This window comes from Callorhinus ursinus, unplaced genomic scaffold (genome assembly GCF_003265705.2).
Source record: "Callorhinus ursinus isolate GAN/ISIS: 27379988/994484 unplaced genomic scaffold, GSC_fseal_2.0 scaffold61, whole genome shotgun sequence".
Lineage (NCBI taxonomy): Eukaryota > Metazoa > Chordata > Mammalia > Carnivora > Otariidae > Callorhinus > Callorhinus ursinus.
The window spans coordinates 284,590-299,724 of NW_027397123.1; the positions used below are offsets into that span (position 1 = coordinate 284,590).

The following is a 15,135-nucleotide window of genomic DNA, read 5'->3' on the forward strand; positions in this document are numbered from 1 at the left end:
TCCTAATCATGTTCCTCTTTGATAATCTACTGTCCCCTGCCCATGTTCCCCAGAGACACCTTTCCCAGGTCTGGGTGAGCCCCTCCTCTCTTCCTGCTTCCAGCCCCCCCCCCCCCCCCCCCCAACCTTTTAATTTCCCCCCCCCCCCCCCCCCAAAAATCCATTCCATTCCTATATTGCTTCTGCAAGCAGGGATGACTGGTGGCAAGTTCCAACCAATGAGAACGGGTCTGAAGAACTTTAACCTCCCTTCCCAGGGGTCACCTGCAGAAATCTGCCTCCCCACTCCTCTTGGTGAAACTTGTGGGGGTGGGGCACTACTGATTCAGGCTTTCAGGGCACTAGCACTGTTGTTTTTGTTTTCCTGCCCTCTTTCTGTCATATTGGGCATTTACAGAACTTTTCACTGGGTGCCTTCTTTGTGTCCAGCCACGTGCTAGGTGATGCTATGGACCAAGCCCTGGGTGACCAAGATAGCCTTGGTTGGTACCTGCCCTCCAAGGGTCCACAGTCCCGACCTCGAGTGCACAGGGCCAGGATTGGGAGGCAAGGGCAGAGGAGTCAGGGCCATCACGGGAGGAAGCCCAGGACACCATGGAATGGACCCTCACCCGCTCTGGAGCATCAAGGGAGGGCTTCTGAGAGGAGGAAAGTTTTGAGATGAGTTCTGGCGAGAGGCAGCCTGGGAACTGAAGGTGTATTTCAGGATGGGGAAACAAGTTTAAAGATCCAGAGGCCCTTTATTGTCATTTTTGAGTACTTGCGACGGTACCTAAAACATTAGGGATAAGGCAGGGAAAAAGACAAGACAAAAATCTCAGCGTTTATGGTGGCGGCGGGCACGTGAAGTCATTTTGGAAAAACTAAGTCAACCAGTGGGGCCGGATCACAGGGAGCCAGGAGGAGCGTGCATCAGGCCAGACCGTGAAGGGCTTTGTGGCAAAAGGGGAGGAGCTGGGACTTTGTCCCCAGGGCCTTGGCGACCGAGGAACGAGTTCCCAGCAGTGGAGATGCCATCCTGCCTGAGAGGAAGGATAGGGCGCCGGGGTGGGGGTGGGGTGCAGGAGAGACCACCACAGGGCGTGCAGAGAAGTCCTGAGGATTAAGAAGGGGCCGCGGGGCACAGTGTCTGGGGGTTAGGAAGACAGAAACCCGGCTGCGATCGCCCAGGCAACGTAGGCCGCGCCGAACCATTGGCAGGTCTTCAGCTGCGTCATCCTCCGGCCCGCAGCGTCCGCCCTCGGAACCCCGGGGGCGCGGCCTCCGCGAGGGGCTCAGCCCCACCCGCCCGGAAAGCGGGGTGGGGAGGGGCGTATCAAGCCCCTCCCGCTACAGGGTCCTCACCTGGCATAAAGGGATCGCAGAAAGCAATGCTGACAATTTTGGAGAGAGGACAGTGGCTGAGTTGAAGGAAACGGTTCTGACGTCCTCGCCACCCTCCACCTTCGAAACGTGGCCCCGCCCCCGGGCGAGTCGGAATCCTTTAAAAGGTCCCGGGTGTAAGGAAAGGGAGGGCGGGTCCGGCGTCTCCTAGCGACGGACCGGTGGCTCCACCCAGCCAATCCTCGCCCCGCGGCGGGCAGGACTCCAGCCAATCATGCTCGCGCTTCGGCTCCGGGGCGGAGCTAGGTGGGCCGGAGGCCAAACCGAGAGGCCCTGGGGAGGTGAGCGAGGTTCCTGCTCAGCACTGGTGTGGGGTCGTGAAGCTGCGGACGTTCCAGGACTTGGTCATTTTGAACCTGGCAGCTAAGGTGAGAGAGAGAAGCCACCCGGCTTGAGATTTGCCTTGGGTTAGGGGAGGTGGAGGCGCGCCCCCCGAGAGTTGTGGAGGCGGGGTCTGGGCGTGGGTAGGGGGTGCAAATAAGGGTGACTGATAGGGTTGGTGGGGTTTGGGGACTGGAGACTGAATTCAAGGTCCCGGACTGAAGGCGAAGTTGTTGGGGCAGGATCTTCAAGTGGACGGAGTTTGAAGCTGGGACATGGGGTGTTTGGAGAAGCGAGAGAACCAAGGAAGCAACTTCTGGGGCAGGAAATCTAAAGATTGGGACAATTCGCGTCTCCCGAGCGGGTTGAATTCGGGGCTCCAGTGCTCTGGAAAAGGTGTGAGGGCTTGGGGCTGGGATCCCGGGCATTTGGAAAAGCGAGAAAACTACGTGCAAGGAATCTTGGTGAGGGAGACGCGGTGGAGGAGAGGAGGTGCTGGGGAGAGTCCCATGTTCAGGTCTTGGAGTCAGAGGGAGAGTTGGGAGGTGAAGTCAAACGGCGTTTGAAAGACGGGAGAATAGGGGAAAGTTGACGGGTGAGGGCATCAAAATCAGTAACCCGAACGGAGTAGATCGGAGAGCATTTGTAGTTTTTGAGCCATGTGTTGGGGCCTGAGTCTCTGGACCCGACAGCAGTTTTGGGGAAGAATCTAGGGCCTTCTTGGGGTCCGAAGGACCGGGAAAAAGCAGTTTTAGGGCCGGAGTCTGGGGTGGGGGAGGGGCGTCCCAGGCGTGGAGCTCAGACCCGCCGCCCTGGAGGCAGCGGAGGGCGGGGCTCGGCAGGCGCCGGGCAGCTGGAAGTCCGGGTTCCCTTCCCCCACCGGCTTCGGGCCCTATGCGCATGCCCTGAGGGAGGGCGGGGGAGGTTGCTCCCTCTGGCGTGCGGAGCCCTCTGGGGATTGTAGTGCATGCTCAATGTCAGGGCACGTGCCGGACGGCTATTGGCCCACATTTCCCAGAAGCCCCTGGGCTAAGTTGTTGCCTGCCTGGATGCTGAATGGAGATCCATGGAGAGGGCGGAGCCTGGCAGGAGTCGAGTTTTAGCGACTTTTCTCGTGGGGCACGCTTTGGGGAAAGCCGAAGGAGCGGCAGAGAGAAGGAGGGAGGCTCTTTCCCAGCTCTTGGGTGTGCTTCCAGTGCGTTAGGAAGAGGGCATGAAAAGAAATACACTCCCTGGGGCGCCTGGGTGGCTCAGTCAGTTAAGCGGCTGCCTTCGGCTCAGGTCGTGATCCCGGGGTCCTGGGATAGAGCCCCACTTACAATTCCGCACTCAGTGGGGAGTCTGCTTCTCCCACTCCCTCTGCTCCTCCCCTCCACTTGTGCTCTCTCTCAAATAAGTTTTAAAAAAATCTGAAAAGAAGAAAAATAATCATCCCTGTGAAAGAAGAGTCTCTACAAATAGGTGTCCTAACAGGGCTCCAGGTGGCTCGAATATAGTAGACAGTCGATAGGTAAAAATATTGAATGAATAAATGGCAATTAAATTCTTGTTCGTTAAGGTTAACTAGATGGGCCCCATGCATATTTTACACGTGGGATCTCCTTGAGAATATGGTAAGAAATTTTACAGTCCTCACTTTACAGATGAGGAAACTGAGCCCCAGAGAGGCAGTGTCTCATAACTGACAAAGATCAAACGGCTGAGCAGTGTCAAAGGCAGAGTTCAAACCCAAGTTGCCCTGCCTCCAGCCCAGGTCCCTGTACTCCACACCTGTCATATGTGACACTTTTGAAGAAATGAGTATTGTGTCTCAAGGAGGCAAATTCACTATTCAAGGCCACACAGGCAAGTAAGCGGGATGCGAACCCAGCTATGTTTCGGTCCAGATCGTGTTTTCTCCTCCTCAGCCCTGTGGGATTCGTATTATGTCCATTTTACAGATTTGGGATTTGAACTAGCCCCGCTGCGTCTGACTTGCCCCTCTTCTCTCTATAGGGCACCATGGTAGGAGGCTTGAAGAGGAAACACTCAGATTTGGAGGAGGAAGAGGAGGATGAGAAGTGGGACTGGGGTCCAGCAGGCCTGCGGAGCTACCAGCAAGCCCTGCTTCGAATCTCGTTAGACAAAGTCCAGCGAAGCCTGGGTCCCCGAGCGCCGAGCCTACGCAGGCACGTTCTTATCCACAATACCCTGCAGCAGCTCCAGGCCGCCCTGTGCCTGGCTCCAGCACCTGTTCTGCCCCCTGAGCCCCTCTTCCTGGGCGAGGAGGACTTCTCCCTGTCAGCCACCATCGGCTCTATTCTCAGGGAATTGGAGACGTCCATGGATGAGACGGAGCCCCCTCAGAATCCAGTGGCTCCCCCAGGACCCCAGAACGAAGGGCTGCCCCAGCCTGATCCAGTCTTCTTAGAAGCTCTGAGCTCCCGGTACCTGGGGGACTCTGGTCTGGATGACTTTTTTCTGGACATTGACACATCTGCAGTAGAGAAGGAGCCTGCACTTGCCCCACCGGAGCCCCCTCACAACCTCTTCTGTGCCCCAGGGTCCTGGGAGTGGAATGAACTAGATCACATTATGGAAATCATTTTGGGATCCTAAAACTTTGGGGGCTCTTTCCTCATCTCAGCCTCGGTGGGCTGGATCCCTGGATGCAACTCTGTGTGTGTGTGTGTGTATGTATGTGTGTTTGGTGGGGTCTCTAAGCAGTGACTATGGCCTCCTTTCCTCCCATTTCAGGGTTCCACAAACCGTCTTGCATGTGTGTGTGTGTCTGGTTACCACAGCCTTCTGTGAAGGTGGGTCTTCCTGAATTAATTTATCTGTTCCAAATGCCTTAACGTGACTCTGTTTCTGGGAGTCTGATTTCCCACTTCCCACATTTCTTCTGCCTTTCCCTCCAGTTCCTACTCCCCTTGTGACCACTGGGGCCTCAGGGAAGATAAAGCTGGGCCTGTCAGAGGATGACAGGGATGTGCTGCCTGGTTGCTATGGGAACTCAGACTTTGCCTCTTGCACCTCAAGGGAGCAGGAGGGGCTGGCCTCCTCCCCCAAGGTTGAACCCCACCTCTTTGGCAAGACCCCAGTCCCAGCAGTCTCCTGATTCATGACCAGGCCGGACCACGTGCAATAGGGTGGAAACCAAACTGCTCCATTACGCATTATTTAAAAGAAAGGCGGGTTTTGTGGTGGGTTTTGTTTGTTTTTTGTTTTTTGCTTGTTTGTAATGACTTTTTTTTTAATAAAAGTATTTTGGAAGGGATGGTGTTGCCTAAAGTTTCTAAATTTCAGTGGGTCACTGGGAGGGGCCTGGTAAGTTCCCTACCTGCACCCCTTACCTGCCAAAGTCGGGGCAGGCGTATTATTAAACATAATAATTACTGAGTACTTGTTAAGAGTACTATTTTATCTACTTTGTTTGAATTAAGTCATTTGATCTTCATGATAAAATAGAATTCTGTTAACAGGCTTTACATAGGAGGAACCTCAAGTTCAGAGGGGCCAAATCACTTGCTCCCTGTCACACCACAAGAAAAGCAAGGACCAGGGAGCTAGGACTCTTTTAAGTTGGCCTCCAGACACTGGTTGGTTGGTTTGTTTTTAAGATTTTTTTTTTTTTTTTAGATTTTATTTATTTGGCAGAGAGAGACAGCGAGAGAGGGGACACAAGTAGGGGGAGTGGGAGAGGGAGAAGCAGGCTTCCTGCTGAGCAGGGAGCCTGATGCGGGGCTCGATCCCATGCCCCTGGGATCATGACCTGAGCCGAAGGCAGATGCCTGCCCAGTGACTGAGCCACCCAGGCACCCCCAGACACTGGTTCTTAACTATTTGTGTTTTTGCTTCCTGGTAAACTTAGATTCCCTAGCCACATGGGTGCACACAGGAGGGAGGAACTGAGTCCCATGAATTACCAAAAGGATAGGTCACTCTTAGCACTTAAAATTGTATGCAAGGTATTGCTGAGGTCCAGAGGGGAAAGAAAATGCCCAGACATAGCCAGCATTAAGTGTAGATCTTTTTAGGGGCGCCTGGATGGCTCAGTTGGTTAAGCGTCTGCCCTCAGCTCAGGTCATGATCTTGGGGTCCTGGGACTGAGCTGAGTAGGGCTCCCTGCTCCGCGGGGAGCCTACTTCTCCCTCTCCTCCCACTCCCCGTTTGTGTGCTCTCTTCCTCTTTCTCTCAAAAAAAAAAAAAAACATTTAAAAAAAACTATTAAAAAAAAGATCTTTCTAGAAAACTTGACTAGGCTGAAGTTACAGTGCTAAGGGTTTATTTAGGAGGTACAAGCCCAGGCTGGTGAGTGGAGAAAAGAGGGAGGCCTGGGAAGGTGCAATGTGATATATTGCTGTACTGGCTAAGTCTGCAAAGACCTTTGAAGACTCAGCAGGTGAGTTTACACAGCTTTAGGGACTTTTCTGGAAGGTCTGCAAAGAGGAACCGCATCAGGGTGGAGTCCACAGGCCAGGAAAGGAGGGGGATTTTGCCTGGGCTTTCTGGCCCAAAGCCAAGATTCTTGCCCAGAGGGGCTTCGCATCTAAATTTGAAAGCAGTGGGGTAGTTGACCAATGGGTGCCAATCAACATCGAGAAGAGATGGTCACGAGAAGCTCAAGGCACATGTGTTTCACATCTCGGTATAAATGCCCATTGGATCATATCTTATCCCTACTTAAAACTCTCAGTGACTTATACCCAGAATAAAACCTGAACTTCACCAAGGCCTGTAAGACCTGGCAATCTTGCTCCTAACTTCACAACTGAATCTCCCACTCTTCCTCACCTCCAGTCACACTGGTCTCATTTCATCCCAAACTCATTCGCCCCAGGATCTTTGCACTTGTTAACGGCCCAGAGGACATTTCTCCTACAGCTTCACCAATCCAAATGTCCCCTTCTCAGAGTTGTCTTCCCTACCTTGCGTAGCTCAACACATCCAGGTGCACATCCCCCCACCACAATCTATTTGATTTTCTTAGTAGCACCTATCCTATCTCAAGTTATTTATTACCTGTTTATGGTTAGCCTTCTGGTCTATTAGCAACTCTGAGAGGGAGGGATTTTGCTGGTCCTAGCCCAGCTCTATGCCCCAGTGCATAGAACTATGCTCAGTACAGGCGTGCACTCAAAAACAATGTTGTTGGTTTTTTCTCTATTGTTGAAAAAATGAACTCCCGACCTTGCAACGGTCAACCCTCCCTCTTACCTCTCTGCATTCATCTTCCTCACGCTACCCGCTCCCTGCCACTCCTGTGCTCCAGCTATACCATTCTCTACAGTTCTTTGAAGACACCAGCATGTCCCAACCTCAGGCCTCCGGTAGTACCTACCTCACCGAGCAACTGTGTAAACCACGAAAAGGAGGACCCGATGTACCCCAAGGATTCCAATAATTGCTTACATTTATTGAGTGCCTACTGTGGGCCTGGTACTCTTCCAGGCACAGGAATAAAATAGACAGCTCCTGTTCTCACACAGCGTAGTTGGGGAAGGCCGAAATACATAGAAAAATGAGTAAAATATGCAGTCTGTTAGGAGGTGATACTGTAGAGAAAAAGAAAGCAAGAAAGTGGCTGGGGTGTTGTTATTTCTTTCTTTTTTTTTTTTTTTTTAAGATTTTATTTATCTGACAGAGAGACACAAGCAGGGAGAGTGGGGAGAGGGAGAAGCAGACTTCCCGCCGAGCAAGGAGCCCGATGTGGGGCTCAATCATAGGACCCTGGGATCATGACCTGAGCCGAAGGCAGAACGCTTAATGACTGAGCCACCCAGGCGCCCCGGGGCATTGTTATTTCAATGGGATGGCCAGAGAAGGCCTCACTGACAAGGTGACATTGGAGTAAAGACCCTGAAGGAGGTGAGAAGTGAGTCATGTCAGTCGGGGTTGGGGCGGAGGGAACGATCCTGTCAGAGGTGACAGCTAGCGCAAAGGCCCTGAGGTCAGAGCATGAGTGGAGTGTTTGCGGGACCCCGAAGAGGTCAGTGTAGCTGGAGCAGGGTGTACAAGAAGAGAGCATCCTGGGACATGAAGTGAAGGACCGAGCTTTACCGAATGAGATGGAAGCCATGGAAGGCTGCTGAGCAGAGCAGGGATGAGACCTGACTCACCTTTTAAGAGGCCCTCTTTGCCTTACAGATAACCGAGTGAAAAGGAATCGTGTAGCTTGCTAGTACCACCGTGAGGGCAGTATAAGGAGCTCCCCCACTTTCCAGATAAACAAACTGAGGCTCAGAGAGGCCCAGCTCCTGCCCGGTTAAAGAACTGATGAGAGAAATAGAAAGGCTGGCCCGCAGAGGGACCGGGTCTGAGGGCAGAGTCCACCTTCCCCAAACTGCCCTCCTCCGGCCCCCGGTGGGGGGATGGGGCGCGGCCGCCGCGGGGCGTGGCTGGCGGGCCAGGCCCCTCCCACCTGCCCACCCCCCACCCCGAGCGGGCGGGGCGGCGGAATACCCCGGAGGCGTCGGCGGCGGGAGCCGGCCCGGCGCCTGCTCCCTCCCCAGAGGCCGGGTGGGGCGACCGGGTGGGGCGGCCGGCTGGGGGCGGGGCGCCCCCTCCCCTCCCCCTCCCCCGCGGGCGGAGGCTCCTCCCCAGGCCTGCAGGCCCCGGTGGCTTGCTTCTGGTTTCATTTCCCAAGCCTGATCTCTCTCCCTCTCCCTTCCCCCACCCCTTTGAATTCCTGGCTCCTTCTGCTCTTTCTGGTCTCAGCTCCAGGGTCACCTCCTCAGGGACGCTCTCCTGGACCACCCTGGCACAGGCCTCCCTATTATCCCGTCCTATTTTGTTTTCTTCAAGGCACTGAACAGAGGCCGAAATTATCTTCCTCGTTTATTCATCGTCCAGGGTCTCATCCCATTCGGAATAAAACATAGCGTTCCGTACAGGGCTCTAAACGGCCTGAAAGCTTCTCTGACCCACCCCAAGCTACACTGGCCTCGCTGCCTGGCAGACAACGTCCTCAGGGCCTTTGCATTGGCCCTAACCCTCTGGCTGGAGCATTCTTCTCCCAGAGCTTTACTACTACCTCTCTCATTTCATCGGGTCTACTCAGGGAACTTTCTACCAGCACCCAGTACCCTATCTACACCGCAGGTCCTTTCATTCCTCTCCTCCTGCTCTGCTTTATTCTTCTCCTTTTCACTTGTCACCTTCTAAGACACTAAATTATTTCTTTATTATTTTAAGTGTATTGTCCACCCCCCTCACATCAGGGATTTTTGTCTATAGTCTTACTGCCTATCATCAATGCCTACAACAGTGCTTGGCACACAGAAGGTGTTCGATCCATGAATGTTTTTGTCATACTTCTTTTCTCTGTTTACCTCCTCCCCTGATCCATGAAAAGAGAGACCGTATGAGGCTTATCCAGTGCTGTACCCCTAGTGTCTACAACGGTGCCCATAATATAGTAGGTGCTCAATAAATACAGGTTGATCAAGCTCTTGAGATTCCTATGAGCTCTCCAGCATGTGATCTGGAGCAAGCCACTTGGAGACTCAGAGCCTCCTTTTTTCTCTCCAGTCCATAAGAATAGGTTATAGGGAAAATTATGTGAATTTGCCTGGCAGGGGCCGGTTCTAATTAGAATTTTACCCTCTTTTTATTATGGAAAAAATTTAAGCATATAGAAAAGATGGGGGGAAAATGTATTCTGAGCGCCTGTATACCCTCCCGCCTAGATTTGTTAATATTGTGTTTCCTTTATCTACATATGTATATATGCATATGTATATTTTTTCTTTTGCTGAACCATTGGAAAGTGGATTGTAGATATCTTAACATTCTACCCCTAATGGCTCAGCAGGCATTTCTTTTTTGTTTTTCAAGATTTTATTTTATTATTTACTTATTTGAGAGAGAGAGCATGAGCTGCGGGAGAGGCAGAGGGAGAAACAGGCTTCCCCACTGAGCAGGAAGCCCAATGCGGGCTGGATCCCAGGACCCTGAGATCATGAACTGAGCTGAAGGCAGACGCTTAACTGACTGAGCCACCCAGGCGCCCCCACGGATATCTTTTGTAGCTGTATCCCCCTCCCCAAATCAGGATTCAGTGAGGGTTCATATGCTTATTTGGTTGTAATAACGAAATTATATAGTAACTTTCATTCCAGAAAGTTCTCCACCATCAACCCCACCAATCCCTTTTTCTGTTTTCTCAAAATTGAATTTTTGGTGGCACAGCCCAGTTGTGCTTGCAGATGTCCCACATTCTGTCTTTGCCTGATTGTGTTCATGTTTAATTTGTTCCTCTCTGTTTCCTGTAAGCTGAATGTTAGGTCTAGAGGCTTCGTGAGATTCAGTTTATGAAATTTAACAGGGAGGCACCACAGGGAATGTTGTGTACTTCCTAATGCATCATATCAGGTGGCACCCAATGTCAGGGTGTCCCATGACTGTGGATGCAGAGTTTCTTTACATGGTTAAGGTGGTGAGCACCACATCTCCACACCATAAAAGGGTATTTCCCCCTTGGCAGTTAGCAAGTAACCTGTGGGGGAATGTGTAGGAGCCTGCCAAAATCCTGTTAACCTTTCACCCTAAGGTTTGAACATCCATTGATAACTGCTGCCTGAATCAACTAGTATAGGTTAGCATTTTCTGGAGCTTACTTTGGCCAGGAGCTTTACTCATAATAGTTCTTCCCACAACTCCAGAAAAGTTAGCAAATGAGCTACTTGGAGAAGCTAAGCCCCATTGTCAGTTTATCAGACAAGTGTTAAACTCCTGTCTACCTACACCCAACCCCATGTGTCCGCCTTAATCTAAGCGCCTGTGTTATAACCACAACAGCTATTACCACCAACAAAAGGACATGTTGTGCACCATTCTGAGCATTTTGTGCAATTACTCTTTTCTTTTGTCTTTTAGATCTTATTTTTAAGTAATTTCTACACCCAACGAGGGGCTTGAACTCACAACTCGGATATCAAGAGTCGCAGGCTCCTCCGACTGAGCCAGCCTGGCGGCACTGTGCGATTATCCTTTTTAATCCTCAAAATAATCTCATTTTTAAAAGGTGAGGAAGCTGAGACCCTAGGGGATTAAAACACTGGCCCAAAATCGCACAGCTACTTAGGGAATGGAGCCCAGGACGTGACACCGATGGCTCCACTCCTACCCCGCCCGCTCCTCCTCCCCCTCCTGTAACCACCATTGAGTCCAACTGCCCCGCATTTGCTCAGTGTGCTATAGTGCTCTCACAGACGCAACCTCATTTTAATTTTCCTAACTCTCAAGAGGTAGGCAAGAAGATGCCCATTTAACAGGCTTCGTGTGGCTCAGAGAAGTCCAAGCATTTTTCCCAGATCGCACATCGATCTTGGTAATGGGCAGAATCTGAACCCATGCCTATCCGGCTTCGAGTGCAGACCCCTGTCAGGGTTGGGTCTGTAAGGAGCTCAACTGCTTGGTTTTGGCAAGTGTCTGGGCAGGTGTGAGGGGTCCCCACCTTGAGAAGCAAGAAACCCCTCCCCGCCACTGTCCCGCAGCGAAAACAGCCAACCCACCTGTCCCGGTCCCCTCACGCAGTCGCCGGGCATGCGCCGTGAAGCCACCCTCCCCTCCCTTCGAACATTCCCCCTACAGGCTCCGCCCATCACCGTCCAAGGCCAATCCCCGGGTGGAGGGCGGGGACACTACGAGAGTGGGCGGTAGTTAAGAGGAGTCAGGAGCCTGGAGTCGTGCGCTGGAGTCAGAACTGCGTCTCCCGACCCAGGCGCCGGTTGCTGAAGGAGAGCGAGCGAGCGATGCTTCCGTCGCCGTTTCCTGATTGGCTGCGCGTGGGTCCCTCTTCGTTCTGATTGGCAGCGGGTGAGCTAGGTATGTAAATGAAGTGAAGGGGCCTGAGGAGAGAAGGGAAAGCCGCGGCGGGGTCGTTTGGCAGGTTCGATCCCCGGGTCCGGCCGGTGAGCGCAGAGGCTGCCCGGGATCGAGATGCGCGGGCCCCTAAGTGCCGCCCGGCCGGGCTGGGTGAATCACGCCGCAGCCCGGGAAGGGGGCGGAGGCGCCGGCTCTCTGGCTCCGGCTGCGTGACTCACCCGCCCCCGCCGCCGCCGCTTCGGGAGGAGCCGCCTCCACTGCCTGCCGGAAGCGAGCACGGGCCGAGAGGGCAGAAGAGCCCTCCGGGGATCCCGGCCCGCACGGCCCTCGGGGGTAGGCAGGAGCGATAGCCAGGGCATCGGGCAGTGTCCAGGGTCCCCGGGGTCGGAGGGGCCGGATCCCCGGGGAAACCCGTCCTGGTGCCGCTAGGGGGCGCCGGGACCGGGGGGCGGAGTTCGGGTGGGGGCTGAATTCCTGCGGTTCTGGACTCCCTGGTCTTCGCGGAAGGAGGCGAGGACCGTTTTGAGTAGTGTGAGGGGTCACTCTTAAGGTCCTGTTGGGCAAGGGCCCGGGGACTGGATCCTGCAAGCTTCCAGACTCAAAAAAGTCCAGACCTCCAGGAGCCCCTACGCGGGGAAAGTGTGGGTCCTCAAAGTTCTCTCAGTGACCCCCGGTGCCCGTCAGGATTTCCCGGCAAGCTCTGTCTACTCTGCCTCCCAAATAAATCCTGAATCAACCAACTTCCTTCCAAGTCCACTGCCAACCACCTTCTACTCCAAGCCACCATCATACCCTCCCCAGAGTGCAGTAGCCTCTGAATGGAGCCCAGGACCACGCTCTTCCTCGGTCTCCCTTCCTTACACCCTCATCTTCCTCGAAGCAGCCGAGGGGGATCTTCTGGAAACCTAATCATTTCACAACGCCACTCTATTCCCTGCTCAGAATCCTTCAATGACACTCACAGTGCAATCCCAACTCCTTGCCCCTGCTTGCTCTCCAAACCCCATCCCCTCCTGCGTCACTCTGTGCACGCTGACCACACTGGTGTTTTGGGTTTGTTTTTTTCTTTTTTGTTTTTGTTTTTTTCAGTTCAAGCTCATCCAGCCTCCGGGTCTCTCTTTGCCTTTGTTGTTCTTCTCTCTTCCCTGAATGCTTCCCTGGTTCTTCCGTGGCTGACTCCTTCTCCTGCTTGAGGGCTCAGCTCAAATGTCACGTCCTCACAGGAGCCTTCCCTGACCACTCCCAGAACCTCTTAGTATCTTCCTAGCACCATCTGTACATTTCCTGTATTTATTTGTCTGATGGGTAGTAGACACTCAATAAATGTTAAACTATGTGAAATAGCTGTTTTCATGGGTTAAAAAAAAAGGTTGAATATTGGGCGTTTCACCTGGTTTGCTGAAGAAATACATAATAATAGCTATGAAGAATACTTGTTAATCAGAAGAGTTACAGTGTTATAAGTGCTTTTTTGTACATTATCCCACTGATTCCATAAAACAACTCTATGAAGTAGATGACTATTATCATTCGTATCTTAAAGTTTCCCTAAGAAAGCATAGGCTCAGGAAATTAAATGGTCTGCCCAAGATCCCACCAGACATCAGTTCTCAGAGCCAGGGTTTGAACTTCACTTTGACTTTCTATAACTGAGTGACTCCTTCCTCCCTGCAGATGATGCTGAGCAAAGGTCTGAAGCGCAAGCGGGAGGAGGAGCAGGAGAAGGAAACCCTGGCAGCGGACGCCTGGTGGCTGGATCCCAGCCTCCCAGCAGCGGCACAGGCCCCCCCAGCCGCGGCCTCCAGTTCCCTCTTTGACCTTTCGGTGCTCAAGCTCCACCACAGCCTGCGGCAGGGTGAGCCGGACCTGCGGCACCTGGTTCTGGTAGTCAACACGCTGCGGCGCATCCAGGCATCCATGGCGCCCGAACCGACCCTGCCACCTGTGCCCAGCCCACCTGCGGCCCCTTGTGTGGCTGACAGCCTGCTGGCCAGCTCCGACGCCGCCCTCTCGGCCTCCATGGCCAGCCTGCTGGAGGACCTCAGCCATATCGAGGGCCTGAGCCAGGCCCCCCAGCCCTTGGTGGATGAGGGGCCCCCAGGCCGCCCCACGGGGGGATCCCCCCCCAGCCTGGGTGCCTTGGACCTGCTGGGCCCAGCCACTGGCTGTCTGCTGGACGATGAGCTTGAGGGCCTGTTTGAGGACATCGACACCTCTATGTATGACAGCGAACTTTGGGCACCAGCCTCCGAGGGCCTCAAACCTGGCCCTGAGGATGGGCCTGGCAAGGAGGAGGCTCTGGAGCTCGATGAGGCCGAACTGGACTACCTCCTGGACGTGTTGGTGGGCACACAGGCCCTGGAGCGGCCGCCGGGTCCGGGGCGCTGACCCCCACAGCGGGGATGGTGGTCTGGTGTCCAAACTGAGCCTGGTGGCTGGACCAACTCTCCTTGGAAAGACACAGCTGGCTTCCCTGGAACAGAGAGAGGGGCTTTGGAGAGACAGAATCCAGTCCTGAGCCACTCCATCTCCGTCCTCTTGTCTAGGACTCATGAGGGGAGTCTGGGATTGGCCCTGAGGATGGGAGGCTATCCTCAGCCTCCAGCCTGGTGGCTGGAAAGTGATTTGGACCAGGCCCTGTGCTGGACTGAATCCCCAGGGGTTGGATCCTGGGAAGACTCTTTTCCCTGAAGTGTGCGGCCCCTCCCAGCCGGTTGGTGGGATCTCTTCCCTGATGTGGGAAGAGACCGCACCATTTTATGGAAATTAAAACCAGTCCTGGGAAATTTCAAGTCTGTGCGCTTTGTCTCTGGGCTAAGGCAAGGGTGACATAATAACCTCCAACGTTGAGTGAGCGGGGCCTGGGCACCTGGCACAGTGCTAAGCACTTATGAAGTGTGTTAACCCTTCCCATCCCCCAAACAACATGGGCACGATTACTATCCCCGCTTGACAGCCCAGAAACCTGAAGCTCCAAAAGGTCATCACTTGAGGAGGTGGGTTTCAAACCATGAACTTCACTGCTTTATATTGGTCTGATAAGCAGATCAATTAGCTCTGGTAACTGGCCCTCTAGAAAACCCCCAGAACGTACTCAGCCAGGTTTCCGTGATGTGCCCAATGTGTACATAATGGTGGTGGTGGAGCCCCAGGTTATTTGAAATCATGTCCTTGTGCCTGGAGTCTACCTGTGTATCTTGGGGCTGGGGATGGGGGTAAAAGGGAGCTTTCAGGATGAGCCAGAAAGAAGAGCCCAAAGCTGGAAGCTGGATGGAGCCTCTCCAAAGAGCATGGAGAGCCAGCTCTCTAGGGGAAAGACAAGGAGACTCCAGCAAGTTAAAAAAAAAAATCCCGTCGGTCTCAAATCTGTCTTTGGTCAGGGGATAGGGCAACTTGGAGGGGGGCTCTGAAATAAAGCCACCGGGTTTAGTGGCTTGACTGCAACGCAGGCGGTCCTGCTTTCCTTCTAGAAGAAAGCCAGGCCCCGCCGAGCCGGCGAGCCGGGGCCACCTGCCCGACTGCCTGTGGGATCGGGCTGGCCTGCGCGCCGGGTGTCTGCGCCGCCCCCGCGGTCCAGCCGCATTCCTGGCCCGGCTGGGAGGGGCCGCACACTCAGAGGCC

The 15,135-nt window shown here is 53.7% G+C and overlaps 2 protein-coding genes across 4 annotated transcripts; both read left to right on the forward strand.

Moving 5' to 3' along the window:
- Positions 1-1,439: 1,439 nt before the first annotated feature.
- SERTAD3 (SERTA domain containing 3) lies at positions 1,440-4,963 on the forward strand. Of its 3 annotated transcripts, none has more exons than XM_025854622.2 (3): positions 1,440-1,751; positions 3,348-3,553; positions 3,700-4,963. In XM_025854622.2, the coding sequence occupies exon 3, from the start codon at positions 3,706-3,708 to the stop codon at positions 4,300-4,302; it is 597 nt and encodes a 198-aa protein (XP_025710407.1). In that variant the 5' UTR covers positions 1,440-1,751; positions 3,348-3,553; positions 3,700-3,705; the 3' UTR covers positions 4,303-4,963. The 3 variants fall into 3 exon arrangements, with proteins under 3 accessions (XP_025710407.1, XP_073741518.1, XP_025710406.1); XM_073885417.1 differs by having other exon boundaries at positions 3,348-3,549; XM_025854621.2 differs by lacking the exon at positions 3,348-3,553.
- A 6,393-nt stretch (positions 4,964-11,356) lies between these two features.
- On the forward strand, positions 11,357-14,300 carry SERTAD1 (SERTA domain containing 1). The gene is made up of 2 exons (XM_025854337.2): positions 11,357-11,514; positions 13,189-14,300. Exon 2 carries the CDS (start codon positions 13,189-13,191, stop codon positions 13,900-13,902), a length of 714 nt encoding a protein of 237 aa, XP_025710122.1. The 5' UTR covers positions 11,357-11,514; the 3' UTR covers positions 13,903-14,300.
- Positions 14,301-15,135: the final 835 nt, after the last annotated feature.

Bases quoted from the DNA above. Each gene is read 5' to 3' on its own strand.
- SERTAD3 (XM_025854622.2), top strand. From the start codon at position 3,706: ATGGTAGGAGGCTTGAAGAGGAAACACTCAGATTTGGAGGAGGAAGAG.
- SERTAD1 (XM_025854337.2), top strand. From the start codon at position 13,189: ATGATGCTGAGCAAAGGTCTGAAGCGCAAGCGGGAGGAGGAGCAGGAG.